General features: G+C 39.5%; 1 protein-coding gene across 1 annotated transcript in view; it reads left to right on the top strand.

Annotated features, from left to right (window-relative positions):
• LOC130918044 (transmembrane channel-like protein 3) overlaps positions 1–21,844 on the top strand; it is a 114,788-nt gene that overhangs the window by 90,152 nt on the left and 2,792 nt on the right. The window contains exons 15-21 of the mRNA XM_057839916.1: positions 968–1,035; positions 1,292–1,420; positions 13,266–13,376; positions 13,536–13,661; positions 13,746–13,824; positions 19,540–19,582; positions 19,682–19,949. Of these exons, the coding sequence (XP_057695899.1) occupies positions 968–1,035; positions 1,292–1,420; positions 13,266–13,376; positions 13,536–13,661; positions 13,746–13,824; positions 19,540–19,582; positions 19,682–19,949 (824 nt within the window). The remainder of the gene's footprint in view (positions 1–967; positions 1,036–1,291; positions 1,421–13,265; positions 13,377–13,535; positions 13,662–13,745; positions 13,825–19,539; positions 19,583–19,681; positions 19,950–21,844) is intronic.

Here is a 21,844-nt window from a genome sequence, read left to right as displayed (position 1 = left end):
TCAATTTGTGTATTCACACACACTGAGGACAGACTAGGGATACTAGTTTATTTTTTGATTGAAAATTTTACAAATTTTATTAAAACGAAAACATTAAGAGGCGTTTTAATATAACATTTCTATAACTTGTACTAATATTCATCTTTTAAGAACTACAAGTCTTTCTATCCATGGATCACTTTAACAGAATGTTAATAATGGTAATGCCATCTTGTTGATTTATTGTTATAATAAACAAATACAGTCCTTATGTACCGTATGTTGAATGTATATATCCATCTTGTCTTATCTTTCCATTCCAACAATAATTTACAGAAAAATATGGCATATTTTATAGATGGTTTGAATTGCGATTAATTGCGATTAATTACGATTAATTAATTTTTAAGCTGTAATTAACTCGATTAAAAATTTTAATCGTTTGACAGCCCTAGTAAAAATTGGTTTCAATTGCTCTTTAAGTCTCCTTAGGCAGAGGGTTCACGTAAATATTTTTCCCCTTCTGTCATTATTTGCACGCTATCCTCATTAAAATATGTGAACCTATAAATGTTTGGGTGGTTTTAGTTAAAGCAGGCACTGTATTTTCATCTATATGATTTTGACAAAGATCAGATCACATTTAATGGCTATTTTATGCAAAAATGTGAGAAATTCCAAAAGGTTCAGATACTTTTTCATACCACTGTACATTAGTGTAGCAGAAATGCTGTACAGTCTAACCAACTACACATTTAAGGCCATTAACCGTCCTTGTGTAGATGTAGCCTCAATGTCCGCCGCCTTTCCCCGGACATTCAAAGATTCTGTTTGGTATGCAAACCGCAGATTACAATGCAGCAGCACCCCCCCTCCCCCCAACTCATTAACTAATCATAGTCATACCCTTAATATTTAGCTACATGTTTGTTGTTGGAAACAGTCAAGATTTCGTTAAAACCTGATTTTTATACTTCTGTATTTTCAGCCTGAATACGGGGAATTCAAAATAGCAGAGAATGTCCTGCACTTGATTTATAACCAAGGGATGATCTGGTAAGTCAAAACATTGGTAAACTCTAATGCTAGCTTGCCTGCAACGGAGGACCCATTTCAAAGTTAACAGTCTGTCCAGTGCTGCTCAGTATCCATGACCTTGCTGCAAAAGCCCTCTATGTCTCAATTCCACCTTTGTGCCCTGGGCCCATCAGATTGTGTCATGTAATTTCAGAACTGTCACCTCACAACAATGAAGATAACGAATGTCTGTTGCTGATGTCACCCAGTATAAATAACTCTTTCTTTCTTGCAGGATGGGAGCTTTTTTCTCCCCTTGTCTTCCTGCCTTTAATGTGTTGAAGCTGATTGGTCTGATGTATCTCAGGAGCTGGGCTGTTCTCACTTGTAATGTTCCCCATCAACAGGTCTTCAAAGCATCCAGGTCAGATATTTGCTTTTATAATAAGAGACATATTTTAGAGCATCATCAATAGTTTCTTTAAAAACAAACAAACAAACAAAAATCTGTCTACTAGCCTGGCGCCTGCTTCCATTATGGAAAATTGATTTTCTAATTTACCCACAAATATTTTGTCTCTGGAATGGCTGCTCCTAAAATGTGAAATAAGACTCACATTTTACTGATGACGAGGATCGTGAATTTAAAAATGTATGCCAATTTGTCAAGTTGGGGGGTAAAGGCAGTGGTTAAAGTGCATACGACAGGATAAAATAGTATTAATTAGCATTATTATGTGAATTAGAATCATATTTTGAGATGGCCCAGATTATAAGACGACCCCCTCTTTTTCAAGACTCAAGTTTGAAAAAATACTTTTTGATCACCAAATTAATTTTTATACAGAAAATAATTACATTAAATCTGAAACAAATGATTATAACAATATATTTGAGAGAAAAATCATGTTATTTTGACTCATTCAAATCTTAATATCTGAACATTTAAATATGTAAACTAAAGTGCAATCACATTCGTAAATGAATGGCTTCTGGTTTTTGAAATGTAAATAAACCAATTTATTGTGATAAAACAACTAAATTGCAATAACTGCATTAACCATCAAAGTGAAGTCGAACTGTAACAGTAGTCTTGAAACAAATCTGAATAAGGAAAAAGATTGCAATAAAATAATGCAAACTGGTTAAACTTGAGAGCAGCTGAGATCTGCCATGACAGAACATCGCTTTAATGATATCTGGCGCCATCTATGAATGAATGAATGAATGAAATGTTTATTGTCATCATCATCGGTATCACTGACAATCATTGACAATTACAAAATGTGATATGATTTGCCCGAAGGAAGGAACCGAAGAAGAAGACAAAGGCAGACGGGAGGAAGCATTGCTTATCAGTTTCCCGTCCCCCCATACAGCTAAAGATGCACAATCAGACATGGTACAGTTACATAAATCACATGGCCACAAACTGTACAATAACACAATCAACAATCTGGGTTTACAATAACTCAGCGTCCAGTCAAGCAGCTCGATTGCGGTTGTTGACACAGCAGTCTCTTGCACAAGATTAGTGGTCTGAATTTCAGGGCGTACAAGGTTATGGCTTTGTCATGTCCCTGACATTCTAGCATCTATTTGCTGTGGGAACATTTTGTTGTGGCTATGTGTGTGGCAAAAGTGATTATGTGTTATCACAGCTGGTGTGAGTAGCGACTCAAAATGCTTTTCTTATAAGTCTCTTTAAAGGGTACATTCCTAAGGTGTACATGGTGGCAACAATTGGCGCAAACAAAGATCACTGTAACAGTTTCATCAGACAAGAATGTATGAGGAAAATCAAACAACATGTTGTACATATTTTATCCCAAGATTAATGTCTCCACAACAAAAGACATGCTTATTATTCGTTTTAAACAGTATCTTTTCCATATACTCAGTAAGCTGGACATTTGAATCAGGACCTCGGTTGATACAGCAGATAATTATGTTTTTACAATTGGGGATAATGAGCTCAATTGTAATACATTCCAGGAGATTGTCAATCATAATTGCAACGCCCCCATTTGTGCCATGTTATATCCGTACAAATTAAAGTCAGAGCCTTTGTTATCTTTAGTAGATAATCCTTAATGTGTTCAAAATTCTTGTAGGGACTCCTGCCGTTGATAAGTTTTAGCTTACCGTCCACATCCACAGAGTTGTTATACTGCTCCGCTGTGTAGTATTTACAGTTATCCAGCTATTGTAGAAGTTGTGGTCCAGATCAAGTTACTCATTTGGGTCATCATGGCACTCTTCAATCTGTTCATCCAGTTTTAATCGAAGTGTGGTTTCAGATGTCATCATTAATTTTCAAGTGGGGTCAGCTCGTCAAGACTCCTAGTAGCTTTAATCTTCATATCTTGCATCTTGATAAGGATCCTGCAATCCGAGACCCAGGTGTTGGCTATTTTCCCAGCTTTCTTGAGTTGCCGTGCTTTTCTTGCAGTTTCGGCATTTCGGCGAGTCAAGTTGTCATTCAAAAAAATCTTCGACAACTTTCAGGTGGTGGCGCTGGTTAAGCAGGGCAGTCTTGGTCTTGTGGTCTGCCAGCCTAATGAGCACCGTCGCCAGTCCTCTTCCCCCAGATGGGAGAGGAAAGCAGCGACGGATGTCCAGTGGTTCCATGTTTATTCCATACTCTTTCAGCTTAGCAATTGCCAGTTGCGCCACTGTATCACCTGAGCTAGGCGTCAGTTAGTGACGGGATCTGTCATTCACTTGAGGAAACGAATCCATTTCAGTTCGTTCAGTAAAAAGACTCACAAACAAATCGTTCAACGAATCATTCGCCCCCCTCATCTCCCTCCCCGCCCAAATGAATCGTTCATTTAGTGAACAGGAAGTGACGTTGCCGAACGAATCACCAAAGACCGCTTCGCAGTATAACTGAACGGGAAGTGACATTGCTTGGTCCCTCCCTCTCTTGCACACAGGCTCCTCATTGATCGCTCGTCGTAGTTTCAGAAATGAGTGACGGGCGATATCATTCTCCTTTCACAGCCTCGTCTCCCTCCCGCTGCTGCAAAAGCGAGGGAGAACTTCCGCGTCGTCTGTCCAATTTCTATGGGATCAAAGTCATGGCTCGTGCTTGCATTTCGATTTAGGACACGGTTAAACATTTTCCTTTGATTGGGGGGGGGGTTTGGGGTCGGGGGCACACGGACTTTCTTTAGCATGATCTTGATCACATATACCATGCTGCTGCTACCAGCCAACGCGGCATGCTTGCTGTCACGAAAATAAAAATAAATTGAAAGTTTAATTTCTAAATATGGAACGACCAACACATCATATTTACCTCTCGCTCTGTTGTATTTTTGTTTTTATGCTCATTACTATTATTTTGGTCACTATTGTTAAAACTAAAGTGTAAATAGCTAGTTGTCAAATGTGCTGCTCTGAAATGAAAATACTACATTTTGATATTCGTCAGTTTAATTGCAAATCAGTATTAAGATGATCGTATTGAATTTTTGCACTGGTATTAACAAATAAAATAATCCGGTCATTTCCCCTGTCGTCCTCTCATCTCAGATCGTCAAATGCTGACGAGAAATAATTGTTTGCTCTTTACGATGTCGCCTTTCTGTTTCCAACACCCGCCACGCTCTGACACGAAAAAAATAAAACACTCAGAAAAAATTGACATGTATATACAGTTTCATTGCAAATCAGTATTATGGTGATCATACTAAATATTCTTTTTTTTCTGTGCACATATGAGGTAAATATCGCTGCCATGAAGCCTCTATATAGTGACAGTTCTCTGCCCCCTTCACTGCCGTCACGCGACCGCAGCTCAGCTTTTGCTTGCCTCGTAGCTACCCGTGTTTTAAACTACTGTAAATTTGATAGTATGTCGTCATAGGTAGTCCCGAGTCTGTTGAGAAAAGTAGTACACTAAACGATGCTCGCTAGGTTTGTGTGGTGTTTTTGTCTGTTTGAGCAGCATATGATAGGCTCCACATTAACAAATATGTGACAAAGTCATTTCCTTTCATTTTTTGACTCGTTCACCGCATTACTGGAAAGTCAAGTTAGCAGAAAGCTAGGTCAGGAACCGCAGGACCGAGTCACTGAACAGGAAGTGACACAACTCAGTCTTGCCCCCCTGCCTGCACGCTGGCTGCTTATTGGCCACACGTATAAGTGAGTGACAGACGCCCTGATTCTGTTTCCGCTCCCTCCCCTGCCCACAATGAGGCTGGCGTCTGATTGGTCGTGTGCGATGTCAGAAGACGCTGCCGCTTGCTCAACGCCCTCCCACGCAGCTAACAAGCCCCAACTTCATAGAACGAATCAGTGCAGATGGTGATTAGTTCGGTCTCGTTCACCCAAACAATTCGTTCAAAAAGAACGAATCGTTCGCGACCGATACAACACTAGCGTCAGTTGTAATCCCGAAATGATGAGCTCATTTGCGCGTCGGCACTGGTCGAGATCGTCAGCCAAAATTTCCAGCCTTTTGATGCGAACATCTCTCTCCTCGACGGCCTGCTTGAGTTTCTCGTTTTCAGCGCGCATTAACTGGAGCTCTCTGACGATTTCTTGATTCTGGTTTTGAATCAAGCCAGTCAAGGAGACCTCCAATTTCTGTATGGAGGATTTTATTTCATCCAAGTCTCCAGATTTCAAATTCTTTGGAGCCATACTGGGAGTCAAGCTTGCTGGCCCTGAGTTGGCCCTGAGCGCTTATCGTTTGAGATAAGTTGCTCTTGGGAGCTCGGAGGAGTGCGTCTGCACACAGCTTGAGCTGAATCAAGACTCTAGTGTGGTAAATGGGTATAATGTCTAGACACTGAATATAGGACGACCCCCACTTTTTCAGTCTTATTTCAATGCAAAAAACATCGTCTTATATTCGGGCCAATACGGTACAACAATTTGGCAAAGCACAGATGACGAGAAATGAGTTTTTTTAATCCCCTGTTCAGACACGCCTACCATTATAGGGTTCTAGCGTCCCCAACAGGTGGATGACGTCGGCAGGCGAATGGTTTCATCTGATTTAAAATTCAGCACATTAAGCCGGAATTATTCAGAACGAGGAAAATGCGACGAAGAGAGCCGCAAAATCTCATTGTTTCAGTCTCTCTACTCCAATATTTTTACAGGACATTCTTTTTATCCAAGTATTTTTCCCCAATTGCTAAATAAAGGGTATGGTCATGACAAACAACAGTCTTGTTGTTTGTCATGACCAAATGGAATATGAAATAATAAAAATTGCTTTCATTCAGTACGACATGGCTTTTTGAAGCGAAAAATCACACAAAACTATACTGGAGGATATCACAGGGCGGCGGGGTTGTCGATTGTCTTTGTCGATCGGCAAACCGCCCGGTGGTGAGCAAGTTACAGCTCGTTCCCCTGCTACTACGGACAGGAGAGCTTGCCGGGGAAGCAGCTGGAGAGTACCGCCGTACAAACTGGATGACGTCTGAGGAACGCGTAGCTGCCACATGGTTAACACGTATATGATGAAAAATAATGCTTTACTACACAGCGACAAAATAAACAGAGAGCAGCGTGCAGTTGTTGTGCAGCTAACATGGCAGAATGTGTCTGAGGAGAGCGCTTCTACATGTCTGTCCATGATCAAATATAAGTAAATAGTCCTTTATTTAAAGAAAGTTTGTACTGTTTACTTTGTAATCACTGTATTCGCAACCATTTTTAACACAAAGTTGCAATTTCTAATGGGGTTAAAAAATTGGACAGAGCACCAGGCACACAGAGAGGGCAATAGGCCGAGTATAGAGGGGGTTGTGAAAACAAGCCGCCGGTCGTCGGCTGAGTGGCATTCTCGGTGCACAATCAGCCACAAAATGCAAGCCAACTCCGTATTAAAACGTGTGCCATTATCCCAGTATTTGACAAAATACAAAATACGATGTTTACTCACTTCCTCGTAAGTCCAATGGTCCCACAGTAATAGGGCCAATATCCGCGGTGAACGGGAACCTTTTGAAACCCAAAAAGGGCTCACACGCCTCTTACTGGTGCAATTTTCAGCAGCCGTTTGGCTGGCGTGATGCAAAAAAAAGCGAATTAATCTGCAAAATCAGCTGAATCCGCAGTCCATCTGCAAGCTATAAAGCAATGCAGTATTGTGAGATGCTGACCCGGGTGACGTCACATTCACATTCGTCCTAAACCCGATACTGGAGGCGGACGCAACTCATTTTCATGGCGTGGGATTCAAAAATTAAATATATAAAACGATTGCTTCCACACACCTCCAAGCGGTCCATTTCATTCAGGAGCATAAAAAAATGCGTGAAATATGAAATAAACATGCTTTTTGGTGTCATATGCACTTTATTAAAGTGGAATTTTCTTAGGTAGGGGAGCCTTAAAATTCGGTGTTTCGGCACAGTAGCGAAAATTACGTACATGATGGCAAAAAAAAAAATTTCGGCTTTAAAAGAAATACAGGCCGGCTTAACAGGAAAAACACAGCTAGCACGCTAACAGTGTTGTTAATTACGGCGTTAGAGTATAACAGTGTTACTATTGGCGTTATTTTTTTCAGTAGTGAAGAATTGAATTAATTACTTTTCCCATCTTTGCAACACTGTTACCGTTACTGAGGATGTGAAGGGGCACGTTAGCGGCGTTACAACGAATTGTCTGATTTTGTCACAACTGCCTGGGAGGGAGGAGGAGGTGAAAGGGTTGGTGACGCTGTTGCAAACGTGATCCTAGGTGGCTCGGAGCGTTAGCATTGAATTGGCATCCTAATTAGCAGTTAGCGTGACTAGCATCATCTTAAAGGGATCCACGAATAGAAAGACTTGTAGTTCTTAAAAGATAAATGTGAGTGCAAGTTATTATAATTTGATATTGAAACCCCTCTTCATGTTTCCGTTTTTATACAATTTGTAAGATTATTTTAACTAGTAGGTCGCCATTGTTGTTGACGTCGCAAGGCGGTGACGTCACAGGGCCACGCTGCCAGAATTCCACCTGTCACTCTTTTAAAAAAAAAAAAAAAAAACGTGTTCCTCTTTAATTATGTAAGGTCGTGATTTAAATACGCCACAAGGTGTCAATGGCGACATTAATTAGGCATCAAGCCAATGAGTGTGTTTTTTCCCTTGACTGACGCTGTAGTTTCTTTAATCCACAGTGGGAGAGAGAAAAGAGAGTGAACACAGGCATTCAGATTCGTAGCTCGGACCGCGCTGTTTTTTGGCATAAGCTTCTTTCACTACACACATAAGTATCTTATTGTGAAAATACCCATATCTCTCAAAAAATGTCAGTAAGAAGAAAAGTGCTTCAATCTGTATTACTGAGACCCTATTCTCACAAGTTAACACAATAATGCAAAGAGAACTGGCATTCACCATCAAAATAGATGCACAAAATACACATAAAACTTACTCAGACTTTGATCAAACTATATTTAAAGATTTAAGCAACTCCTTTAGCTCAACAAATACACTGGATGGCAAGATTTAGTCACATTACACAAACTATGATGCTGGGAGCCATTTTCAGGAGTCTTGTGAAGACCACACTCAAATGAACGTGAATCACAATTGACCTAGTCTTAAAAGAAAAACACACAGAGCTGCGGCGTCAGTCGAGGGACCTAACACACTCATTGGCTTGATGTCTTATTAATGTAAAACTCGCCACTGACACCTTGTGGGGTATTTAAATCACTACCTTACATAGAGTGACTGTGAAGTACGGCAGTGTGGCCCTGAGACGTCACCGCCCTGCAACGTCAACACAATGGTGAGCTACTAGTTTATTTTTTGATTTAAAACTTTACAAAATGTATTAAAACGAAAACATTACGAGGGATTTTAATATCAAATTATTATTACTCGTACTAACATTTATCTTTTAAGAACTAAATGTCTTTTTATCCGTGGATCGCTTTAAACTCTCAGGCAACTCTTTTTTGCATACAGTTCGTAGCTTCCAGGTAGGTACAATTATTTTTGAAAATAATAATGTAATGTTTTCTTGTTGAGTCTGCATTATCACTGACAACAATGACACTCAACGACATCTGTCATAAGCCTTGAGTAACACCCATGATAGTGTCTTGTCAAAATTATGACGGTCTCATGACAGTCTTATGACGCCGCTATCAAATAAAATGTTACCAATTACCATAACTAGCAATTAATGAAACAACTGGAACGGTGACTGAATAAATGATTTGAACAGATCATGAATTTTGAATTTTATTTACATCTGTAGCGCTCCAACGTATCCTAGGAGGCATGCGTTATCTATTAACCCAAATAAATCAACAAATAAGCCGCACTGGACTATTACCTACAAGATTAAAAATGAAAGACAAAAGCAGCGGCTTATAGTCCGAGAATTACGGTATGTATCTACATATATTAGGGGTGTGACGATACACACAAATCATGGTTCAGTACAACAGAAAAAAACAAAAAGGTATTGTTTTCACAGCATTTGCAAGTTGAAGTGTGTATACCACTACACTCTTATACATAGGTGAAATTTAAAAAAAAAAAAAAAAAAGTGCGACCAATGTTTTTTGGGTGGGAATGAAAAAAATCAGTTCCATTCAATCAGTTAATACAAGCTTATTTGATGTGAAAGATGTTATAGAATGTTGATGTGAAAGATTTTGTAGAATGTATCATGTAATAACGTGTAGAACATGAAAAGTAACGGCAGTTACTTAGCTGAGTAACTAATTACTCCTACAATGAGGTAACTGAGTTACTAACTCAATTACTTTTTGGGAAAATAATTTGTAACTGTAACTAATTAGTTTCATAAGTAAAATTAACAACATTACATGCTAACATGGCTAAGTAACAGAAAGAAATGGCGAACTAAGAGTAACACAACACAGAGACTTGGACAAAGACTAAAGTGACAACCAAACCTATGAAGGCACACAGGTGAGTGAAACATGACTTCTTTTTTGCCCTCTGTTTTTCATACATGCTCCTCCATCTTTAACAACGGAATTATCACATACAGTATTAACACTTAGATTAGGTTTTCCATCAGTTATATAAAAATTCATAACATTCACAACAATCCCGCCAGTCATAGCCAGAGCCTCTATTTTTAACCTAACTGGGATAATAAGCACTAATGTTTTGCCATTCCACAAACATCTAGCCATGATGTCATGCAGCTAGCCATTAAAATTTAAATTCTTCCTATTGGCCCGATGAACACTTCTTTCGGCTCAAACTGACTTGTTAGATGCTGCTTGTTAAAGAATGCAGTTCCAGCAGAGGTTGTTGAGACAAAGCGCGACCCCTCGTTAGCTTAAAGTGCGTACGACAGGATTAAAAAAAAAAGTCTTAAATAGCATTACTATGTGAATTAGAATCATATTTTGAGACGATTCGACTAGTATATACAACAAATTGACAAATTTGCAGATGACTAAAAATGAGTCTTTTTATCTCTGGTTTAGCCACGCCTACCATTATAAGGTTCTAGCGTCCCCAACAGGATGACATCGGCAGGAGAATGGTTTCATCTGATTTAGACTTCAGCCCATTGAGGGGGAAATATTCATAACAACGAAAATGTGACGAATTGAGCCGCAAGATGCCATTCTTTCAATCTCGCTACTCCAATATTTTGACAGGATATTCTTTTTATCGAAGTATTTTTCCCCAATTGCTAAATAAATGGTATGGTCATGACAAATAACAGTCTTGTACTAAATGGAATATGAAATATAAAAAATGCATTTATTCAGTTTTTTTCAGTCAGTGTTTGACATAATAAAAAACACAATGTTTACTCACTTCCTCGTAAGTCCAATGGTCCCACAGTAGTAGGGCTAGTTTTGGCCATTATCCACCGGTGAATGGGAACCTTTTGAAACCCCCAAAAAGGCTCACACGCCTCTCCCTGGTGCAGCAACAATTTTCTGCAGCCGTTTGGCTGGCGTGATACAAAAAATAAACAAATTAATCTGTAAAATCAGCTGAATCCGCAGTCCATCTGTATGCAATAAAGCATTGCTGTATTGTGAGATGTTGACCCGGGTGACGTCACATTCACATTCGTCCTAAACCCGATACTGGAGCCGGAAGTAACTCATTTTCATGCCGCGGAATTCAAAAATTGAATGTATAAAACGATCGCTTCCACACACATCCAAGCGGTCCATTTCATTTAGGAGCATAAAACACTGTGTGAAATATGAAATAAACATGCTTTTTGGTGTCATACGTACTTTAATACGGAATGTGTGCTGAAATTTTTGTTTGTTTTACAAGGGATGATAGTATAAAGCTGTTATATTGTAATTGTAATAACTGTTTGTTTATTGAGATGTTAAATAACAACTTACTGTACTTTCCAAAAAGGGTGCATTCAGTTATGTTGTGCACTATTTTTAAACAACACATTTAAATGGACTGCCCATTCCCAGTATATAGTAAGTGACCTTCCCATGAAGACCGTAGCTCAAAGTATTTATAGTAAGTATGCAGTTCGAAAATTTCTTAGACCTCTTATAATGAAGAAAATGATGTTCGAACACAAAAAAATGACACTAAAAAGTACGGCCATTGCTTGACGTTAGTTATACCCATAAACATAAACACTGATGGACTAGAACAAGGGCATGAGACAATGGGTATATGTCACAAGGAAGACTGGGACATAATGACTTGCATTCAATAATACCAGCATTGACAAAAATTTCCGTAAAATAATATGTCAATTCCTGGAAATACTGGCTATTATTTACATTTTTTGTCAGAAACATGACATTTTTTGTGTCCCCAAGTTCATAACAGATTATTAACGCCAGAATGCACAAATTGCTGTTTTCTGTCCCTTTTAACCTGAATAATAATCATTTGTAGAAGTTTTTTAGAGACTGTATGTGCATATTATATGGAGGTATGAAAAAGTATCTGAACCTTTTGGAATTTTTCACATTTCTGCATAAAATCACCATCAAATGTGATATGATCTTTGTCAAAATCACACAGATGAAAAAACTGTCTGCTTTAACAAAAACCACCCAAAAGTTTATAGGTTTTCATATTTTCATTAGTATAGTATGCAAACAATGACAAATAAGTAAGTGAACCATTACATTTAAATATTTTGTGCCCCCCCCCCCCCCCCCCCCCTTTTAGCAGCAATAACTTCAACCAGACGGTTCCTGTAGCTGCAGATCAGTCTGGCACATCGATCAAGACTAATCTTGGACCTTGCACCAAGTGTGTCTCAATGACAACGAAGCAAGAGTGTATACCGTTTTTTGTTAGCAGATCTTCAAGGTGAGCTAAATGGTAAATGCTGTTATACTTGTATAGCGCTTTTCCACCTTTTAAGGCGCTTTACACTACATTCCTCATCTACCTACTGGTGATGCAGGGTTCAGTATCTTGCTCAAGGATACTTAGACGAGTTCATCGAGGGGAGAATGGAACCCACCCTGCGCTGAACTCTTGGCGTCATCTTTGGTGGATGGCCACTCCTTGGGAGAGAAGCAACAGTGTCAAACTTTCTCCATTTGTAGACAAGTTGTCTGACTGTCGATTGATGAACATCCAGACTTTTAAAGATGGTTTCCCAGCTTTATACAAATCAACAATCCTTGATCGCTAGTCTTCTGACAGCTCTTTTGACCGAGCCATGATGCACAACAGACAATGCTTGTCATTAAGACATTTTTACCAGTTGCGTGTTTTATAGTGGGTAGGGCAGCTTTAAACCACTCATCAGCGATTGGGAACACACCTGACTTAAAATGTTTGGTAAAAATTGGTTTCAATTGCTCTTTAAGTCTCCTTAGGCAGAAGGCTCACTTACTTATTTTTCCCCCTTCTGTCATTGTTTGCATGCTATCCTTATTAGAATATGAAAACCTATGTTTGGGTGGTTTTAGTGAAAGCAGACAATGTATTTTCATCAGTGTGATTTTGACAAAGATCAGATCACATTTGATGGTGATTTCATTTAGAAATGTGAGAAATTCCAAATGGTTCAGGTACTTTTTCATGCCACTGTATGTAAATTAAAGAAAGAAACAAACAAAAAAAACCTAAAATACTTTTATTCATTCTTTTTCCGAGAGGGTTGCGGGGGGTGCTGGAGTCAATCCCAGATAAGCATGGGCAGTAGATCACTGACAAAATAAAAATTAAAAAACAAAAAAAAAAAAAAAAAGACTACAAAAACACAAAGAAGAATATAATCAAATATTTTTGTTGGACCACCTTTAGGACACTTATAATGACCTTCAGTTTTTTCCCTTCTGTTTGTTGCAGATCAAATAATTTCTACTTGGCCATGCTGCTTTTTATGCTCTTTCTGTGTATGCTACCCACCATATTTGCCATTGTAAGATACCGACCATCACAGCACTGTGGACCATTTAGGTGAGACATAACGTTTTCATTGACATTGACATTCACAAACAGTATTCCTTCCCTAGTCATTAATCACATAGATTGAATTCATAACACACATTTCTGTTCATACAACATGTGCCTTATGTGTCTGACACCATGTTTTCACTTTGTGATCATTTGTTACAGTGGTCAAGAAAAAATCTATGACATAATATCTGAAACAGTGGCCAGCGACTTTCCCCAGTGGTTCAGTAAAGTGATGAGTTATGTCACCAGCCCTGTTGTAGTGTTACCAGCACTACTACTTTTGTTGTAAGACCAAACACACCACGACACCCCCCAAATGCACAAATACTGAAACAGTACCATCATTTTCATCTCCTTTTTGTATTTTAGCATGCTGATATACTATCTCCAGGCCATTGCCAGATCTTTAAAATTCACCAACAACCAGCTGATGATGCAACTTCAGACAGTGAGTCGTTAACAAGCCAAAGTGATCGACAATATGCAGCATAAAGTTGATCATATTTTTTTTAAATCAATAGTACACACCAGGGCCATATATTAAGAGGGTTACGACACTCCCATAGGGTTCCATTATACGATTTTACTTCCGGGTTATGGAGCCTCGGGTAGTTCCAAACATGGCTTCGACGAGGGCGGACCGCAGTCATATGAATTGCTGGCTGTAAAGTACTGTATATTCGGAGGTATGCTGATGAAAAAAAAACGATCCCTTTTGTATTTTCAACAGTCTGTATTCTATCTGAGGCGTACAGTATATGTTAAGCTTTATTTGTACGTGCGTGATGTAATTATACATATATTTTATCTTGGTTGACAAGCGATTTTCTCCTACTTTTTAAGCTGAGTTTGCAAACTCGGAATGTGTCGCCATGGATAAATTAATTAAGTCACTACCTCTTTTAAATTGTCAACTCTTTCAGAGGCCCTTTGTGACATACACACTCATCTGTATTTGGGAGCATTGGTAGATGACCGGCTTTCATGTGCTTATTAGCTCGATTTTGTAAGCTTTGAACTAAGGTATGCCCCTCATGAAAGAGTACCAAGTCAATGCATGACACCTGGCGGAAAACACACGGGTGACTTGAAGTTCCGCTCTGAGACCCCCAGTTTCGCCAACTTTCAAAATTGTCTGATATGCATGTGTGATACATCATTGGAAAGCTTAAAATCTCAATTTTTGGGGGGAATAAAAATTTTGAGCAGGAGGGCATTTTGAAAAAAAAATTTTTTTTTAAACAATAAAACCCAATCTGGAGGCGAGAGCACGCGAGAGCAGAATTACAGACGCCATGACTTTAACAAGATGTTATAACCTACTCGCCTTGTTTTGATCCAAAAATTCCATGTAGCATGTATCATTGAGTGTCAAGGCACAGCTGTGAATGGCCACAGCTGGATTTTGGGGGGATTTTATGGGTGAAACATGGTAAAATAACAAGGGTGCTGATAAGGAAATCGCAGACCTCAAGGAGTGGTCGAGATATTCTTTTTCATATATTTACCCTTTTTAACGTTATTTTTCTTTTTTTTTTTTTGTTTGGCTCGATTATTTATCATCTAACATATCGGAGAAAATGCGACATTAACAAAAAAAATACAAATAAGCGATAGTTATGAGGTAGATATCTGTGACTTTTTTACAGATGCCATTTTTTTCATTGTGACATAATTTGTTTAAAAGTTGAAAATATGTGAGTGAATAATTTTTTTAAATCTTTTTTTTTTTAAACGAAATATTAGACATCAATTAATGATTCTAAGCTAAAAATGACAGACATTTTGAACAATAAATATGATTAATTACTTTCGTTTTATGGCTGGGTTGAAACAAAAGCGGTTGCGCGACGTCTGTAAACGGGGGTTTTCATGGTGAAACGGACAAATTGAAAATAGTTTGTGGGCTTCATGCGCCACGAATCTGCTATGGTAGCATATAGACATATTGTTCTGTCAAGCACAACAGTTGTTTTGTCTTAAAATACAGCAGTTTCTTTTTAAAAGGAGTGCAAGAGCAGAAACTGCTTTTTCAGCCGTGTCTGTGTTTTCCGCCACCTGTATTCTTTACACCAAAATGTTTAAAATTATTATATTTAAGAGATGTGTATAGATTAAAAATTGATGTCAACAAATAATAGACACAAATTTATAATAAAAAAACTAATTTAATGTCATGCTGCTGATGGTGACTGCTGGCTGTGGGCACTAAGCCCATTTTTAAATAGCAACAAACATACAAAAAAAGCCTTTTATTTCATCTTTTGACGACTGACCATTGCCATCCATTTTTTCTGCTGCTCTTGGTCCTTGGGGAAACCATGCTGCACAAGTAACCATCACAGGCAACTGATGTATAAAATGTTAGGTGTAAACAATGAACCATGACACCAATTTCACCAATTGTTCAATAAAAAAATGTGATTTTCTTTATCAAATGGTAATAAGTTGTTATTGTTATACATTACACCATGTTGAGGAAACTCATAAAATGTTGGTCCTGTCTTGTAATCATTTCGTGTTGCTTGGGTCCAAAATGAAAAATGCCTGTAAAGAGGTACAGGTTTGGTTTTGCTAAAATTAGAGGTCATATTCAAAACTTAGTTAAGTTATGCAGGAAATATTTGTTAAATGTCATTTCCTTGTGTTTCAGGTCAAACTAAGTCTATAAAATAAAAATGTACACACACATATATGTAAGCACTAGGAAGTCCAACAGTAAAATAACGTGGAAAATAGAATTTAAAAGTCATGACCTCAAACCCAAACTTTTTGGGAAACAAAAGTGTTTTTATATGTCAATGCAACAAAAACAAACTTAAAAAAAAAGAAAAAAAGAAAAACTTGGGAACAATATATGTTATACATGGTGTCATCTTTAATATACTACCACAGGTAGGTGAATTAAGGAAATCTAGACATTCTCTGGAAAAACAGTATTCTAGTTGTGAAAAAAGCAAAACCTAAATCATCTTATATTTCAACGTAAAAGTCGATTTCCCGTGCTCATGTTAACAGAAACATGATACCTTTACTCCATAACATGGGAAAGTTCCCTTCTGCGTAACAGCTTATAGAGTTTTCAGTTGTCGCCTTACCACTTCAAATGATAAACTACGGTAGCATTTACATGTATGTCAAAGTGCAATGACATAATCAAACAAGTTCTTAGATACGTGATTTTATCAAGTTTTTCCATAATTGTTGCAATTACCGCTGTCAATTCCATGGAAAACTACTGCAGCGCTTCTTATGCTTGGAACAACTCACGCCCTACATGAACAACGTGACCACTCGCGGCGAGATCAAAGAGTGTCGTAACCCTCTTAATATATGGCCTTGGTACACACCTTTTGCTGTTTACTTTTGGGCTTGCCTCCTGATTGGGTGACCCATTTAATTTAGGTGTGTAACTGTTGCGCAATACAGTATATTGTCAAAGCGCAAAAGCCGATCTGTTGTGGTCACGGTACTTGTGTGAATGCTAAAGCAGATTTACATAAATAAATATACAGTGCCCCAAAATACAATAATATAAGTTAAATACTTTGCAATGTATTCTATATACAATACGAATACACAGTACTGCACTATGTACAATGATATGAAAAAGTATCTGACCCTTTTGGAATTCCTCACATTTCTGCATAAAATCACCATCAAATGTGATCTGATCTTTGTCAAAATCAGACAGATTTAAAAACAGTGTCTGCTTTAAATAAAACCTCCCAATCATTTATAGGTTTTCATATTTTAATGAGGACAGCATGCAAACAATGACAGAAGCCAGAAAATAATTAAGTGAAACCTTTGCCTAAGGAGACTTAAAGAGCAATTAAAACCAATTTTACCAAACAATTTAAGTCAGGTGTTTGCCCAATCACTGATGAGTGGTTTAAAGCTGCCCTGCCCACTATAAAGCACACACCTGGTAAGAATTGTCTTGATGAGAAGCATCGTCAGATGTGCATCAAAGCTCGGTCAAAAGAGTCGTCTGAAGACCTGCGATCAAGGATTGTTGATTTGTTTAAAGCTTGGAAAACCATCTCTAAAAGTCTGGATGTTCAACAATCGACAGTCAGAAAAGTTGTCTACAAATGGACAGTTTGGCTCTGTTGCTTCCCTTCCAATGAGTGACCATCCACCAAAGATGAAAAAAAAAAAACCCTAGATTGTCTGTTTTACACTTACAGAAATCACTGGCACAGTCCAATATCCCTGTGCACACATCAACCTCAGTGGGGCAAATAAGTATTAAGTCAACCACTAATTGTGCAAGTTTTCCCACTTGAAAGTATTAGAGAGGCCTGTAATTGTCAACGTGGGTTAACCTCAACCATGAGAGACAGAATGTGGGAAAAAAAAACAGAAAATCACATTGTTTGATTTTTAAAGAATTTATTTGCAAATCATGGTGGTAAATAAGTATTTGGTCTATAGTTGAAAGTCCGTGTTGCCCAACGACAGCCACTACAGCTCTAGAGGAGATCTGCATGGAGGAATGGGCCAAAATACCAGCAACAGTGTGTGAAAAGCTTGTGAAGAGTTACAGAAAACGTTTGGCCTCCGTTATTGCCAACAAAGGGTACATAACAAAGTTTTGAGATGAACTTTTGGTATTGACCAAATACTTATTGTCCACCATGATTTGCAAATAAATTCTTTAAAAATCAAACAATGTGATTTTATGTTTTTTTTTTCCATGTTGACAATTACAAGCCTCTCTAATATTTTCAAGTGGGAGAACTTGCACAATTAGTGGTTGACTAAATACTTACTTGCCCCACTGTATATGTATAACTATGGCCAGGAATAGTGTTCATGGGAGAACTCCACGGAGGAAGCAACTGATTTGGGGCCGTTTTGGTGCCTCAGGGCCTGGACAACTTGCAATCATAATCAATAATGGAAGAATGAATTCAAAAGTTTATCAGGATGTTTTGCAGGAAAACCTATGTCTGTCTATCAGACAGTTGAAGCTAATAAGAGGATGGATGCTGCAACAAGACAATGATCCAAAACACTGAGGAAGACTGATGACACCAAAGTTGAATTGTTTGGGAGTAACACACAAAGTCATGTGTGGAGGAAAAATGGAACAGCTCACAAACATCAACACTTCATCCCCACCATGAAGCATGGTGGAAGGAGCATCATGATTTGGGGCTGTATTGCTACATAGGATGTTTTGCAGAAAACCTGAGGCCGTCTGTCAGACAGTTGAAGCTAAAAAGAGGATGGATGTTGCAACAAGGCAATGATCCAAAACACAGAAGTAAATCAACTTCAAAATGGTTTCAGAAGAACAAAATACACGTTCTGGAGTGGCCAAGTCAAAGTCCAGACTTGAACCCTTGCGTGATGCTGTGGCATGATCTAAATACAGCGATTCATACCAGACATCCCAGGAATCTGACTGAACTACAGCAGTTTTGTAGAGAAGAATGGGCCGAGATTAGTCCTGATCGATGTGCCGAACTGATCTGCAGCTACAGGAAGTGTCTGGTTCAAGTTATTGCCCCCAAAGGGGGGCCACCAAATATTAAATTTGATGGTTCACTTACTTATTTTTCCCCCTTCTGTCATTGTTTGCATACTATCCTCGTTAAACCTATAAATGTTTGGGTGGTTTTAGTAGAAGCACTGTTTGTTGTGATTTTGACAAACAATAAGATCACATTTGATGGTATTGATGGTAATCATGATATTGATTTTATGCAGAAATGTGAGAAATTCCAAAAGGTTCTGATGTTTTTTCATACCACTGTGCCAGTACTACAAGTATGTTTACTTGAGTGTACGAGTGTGTACTTGCGTGTAATTGTACTGCAAGTATGTGTACTTGCATGTACTTGCACTACAAGAACGTGTACTTGCGTGTACTTGTACTACAAGTATACCAACCAGCACAGTCAAGTTAACGGCACAATTTCTCCCGAAATTACATTTCTATTTTATGACTGAAATGCAAAATCGCTCTGATAATGCAGCTTTATTTCTCCATTGCAGAACACTTATTTGGCAGCCTAAAGGGGAAGAAAAGGGATGTTGTGTGCTTCAGTAATTTTATCGTGGTTGCAGTACCATTTTAGGCCACCGATCTTACATATTGCTCCTTAAGTAAATGTTTGAATGAGATAATTTATCTTTTCAATCCTTTCAGGAGCGCACTGATGATAAAAAGAAAGTCTTCCAGATGGCTGCAGGTGTGCAACAGGGTTACTTATAGAATTTTGCGCCTACGAATATGTACTGTATTTGGCACACTCTCATTATTTGACATTATTGTTTCAACTCTTTCTTAGCAAGGCTTCAGGCACCCGGAGAGGAAGATGGGAATCAAAAGCCAGACGAGCAGGAGACTGACATCACCAGCCAAGATCCCTCCATCCAAACTCCCTCCCCACAACGGAACGGCAGCGTAACAAATTTCCCTACTCCCGGGCATCGAAATAACAGCATTCGTACAATTGCTCAATCTGCATCTCAGGGAGAGCTAAACAGAGCTGTGGCCGGATCGTCCAGAAGTCCTGCTGCACTCCCCAAACAAAGGCTGGACCATGTACCTAACAGGTGTCAGAGAGATAGATATTGTGGTAAAAAGCCAATCAAAATGAATTTGAACCAATTTTAACTCTGGGAAATCCACCAATTTAGCTTTTAGCCCCCCAAAAAACTTGAGTTCTCCAGAGCTTTCTGAAACATTGATAATTACACTGCTGGCCAAAAGTATTGGCACCCCTGCAATTCTGTCATATAATGCTCAATTTCTCCCAGAAAATGATTGCAATTACAAATGCTTTGGTAGTCATTTATTCTGCTTGATATGAAAAAACACAAAAGATAATGAAAAGAAAAATGAAATCATTATCATTTTACGCAGAACTCCAAAAATGTGCCAGACAAAAGTATTGGCACCAGCCAATACAGCAACACAACAGCAATACAACAGCCTAGTACTAGGTAGCACAGCCTTTTGATAAAATAACTGCGAACAACCGCTTCCGGTATCCATCAATGAGTTTCTTACAATGCTCTGGTGGAATTTCAGGCCATTCTTCTTTGGCCAACTGCTCCAGGTCTCTGAGATTTGAAGGGTGCCTTCTCCAAACTGCCATTTTCAGATCTCTACACAGGTGTTCTATAGGATTCAGGTCTGGACTGATTGCTGGCCACTTTAGAAGTCTCCAGTTCTTTCTCTCAAACCATTTTCTAGTGCTTTTTGAAGTGTGTTTTGGGTCATTGTCCTGCTGGAAGACTCATGACCTCTGAGGGAGACCCAGCTTTCTCACACTAGGCCCTACATTATGCTGCAAAATTTGTTTGTAGTCTTCAGACTTCCATAATGCCATGCACACGGTCAAGCAGTCCAGTGCAGCAAAGCAACCCCAAAAAATCAGGGAACCGCCGCTATGTTTGGTTGTGGGGGCCGTGTTCTTTTCTTTGAAGGCCTCATTTTTTTCCGTGAAAACGCTATGTTGATGCCTATTCCCAAAAAGATATACTTTTTTCTCATCTGACCAGAGATGTTTTGGGGTTGCTTTGCTAACCCTAACTCTCTTTTAAAATTAAAAAGATATATATGGCGGAAAACACTCAGGTGACTTGAAGTTCCGCTCTGAGAACCCCATCCATCCATCCATTATCTTCCGCTTGTTCCGGGGTCGGGTCGCGGGGGCAGCAGCTTTAACAGGGAAGCCCAGACTTCCCTCTCCCCAGCCACTTCAACCAGCTCCTCCGGCGGGATCCCAAGGCGTTCCCAGGCCAGCCGAGAGACATAGTCTCTCCAGCGTGTCCTGGGTCGTCCCCGGGGCCTCCCGCCGGTGGGACATGCCCGGAACACCTCTCCAGGGAGGCGTCCGGGAGGCATCCGAACCAGATGCCCGAGCCACCTCAGCTGGCTCCTCTCTACGCGGAGGAGTAGCGGCTCGACGCCGAGTCCCTCCCGGATGACCGAGCTTCTCACCCTATCTCTAAGGGAGAGCCCGGACACCCTGCGGAGGAAACTCATTTCGGCCGCTTGTATCCGGGATCTTGTTCTTTCGGTCACGACCCAAAGCTCGTGACCATAGGTGAGGGTAGGAACGTAGATCGACTGGTAAATCGAGAGCTTTGCCTTTCGGCTCAGCTCCTTCTTCACCACTACGGACCGGTGCAGCGTCCGCATTACTGCAGACGCCGCACCGATTCGCCTGTCGATCTCCCGCTCCCTCCTACCGTCACTCGTGAACAAGACCCCAAGATACTTGAACTCCTCCACTTGGGGCAGGATCTCATCCCCGACCCGGAGAGGGCACTCCACCCTTTTCCGACTGAGGACCATGGTCTCGGATTTGGAGGTGCTGATCTTCATCCCAACCGCTTCACACTCAGCTGCGAACCGCTCCAGTGAGAGTTGGAGGTCACGGCTTGATGAAGCCAACAGCACTAAATCATCTGCAAAAAGCAGAGATTCAATGCTGAGGTCA

The sequence above is a fragment of the Corythoichthys intestinalis genome, chromosome 1 (assembly GCF_030265065.1).
Source record: "Corythoichthys intestinalis isolate RoL2023-P3 chromosome 1, ASM3026506v1, whole genome shotgun sequence".
NCBI lineage: Eukaryota > Metazoa > Chordata > Actinopteri > Syngnathiformes > Syngnathidae > Corythoichthys > Corythoichthys intestinalis.
Note: the sequence above shows the minus strand (reverse complement) of the source record. Positions and strands in the feature narration are given on the sequence as shown.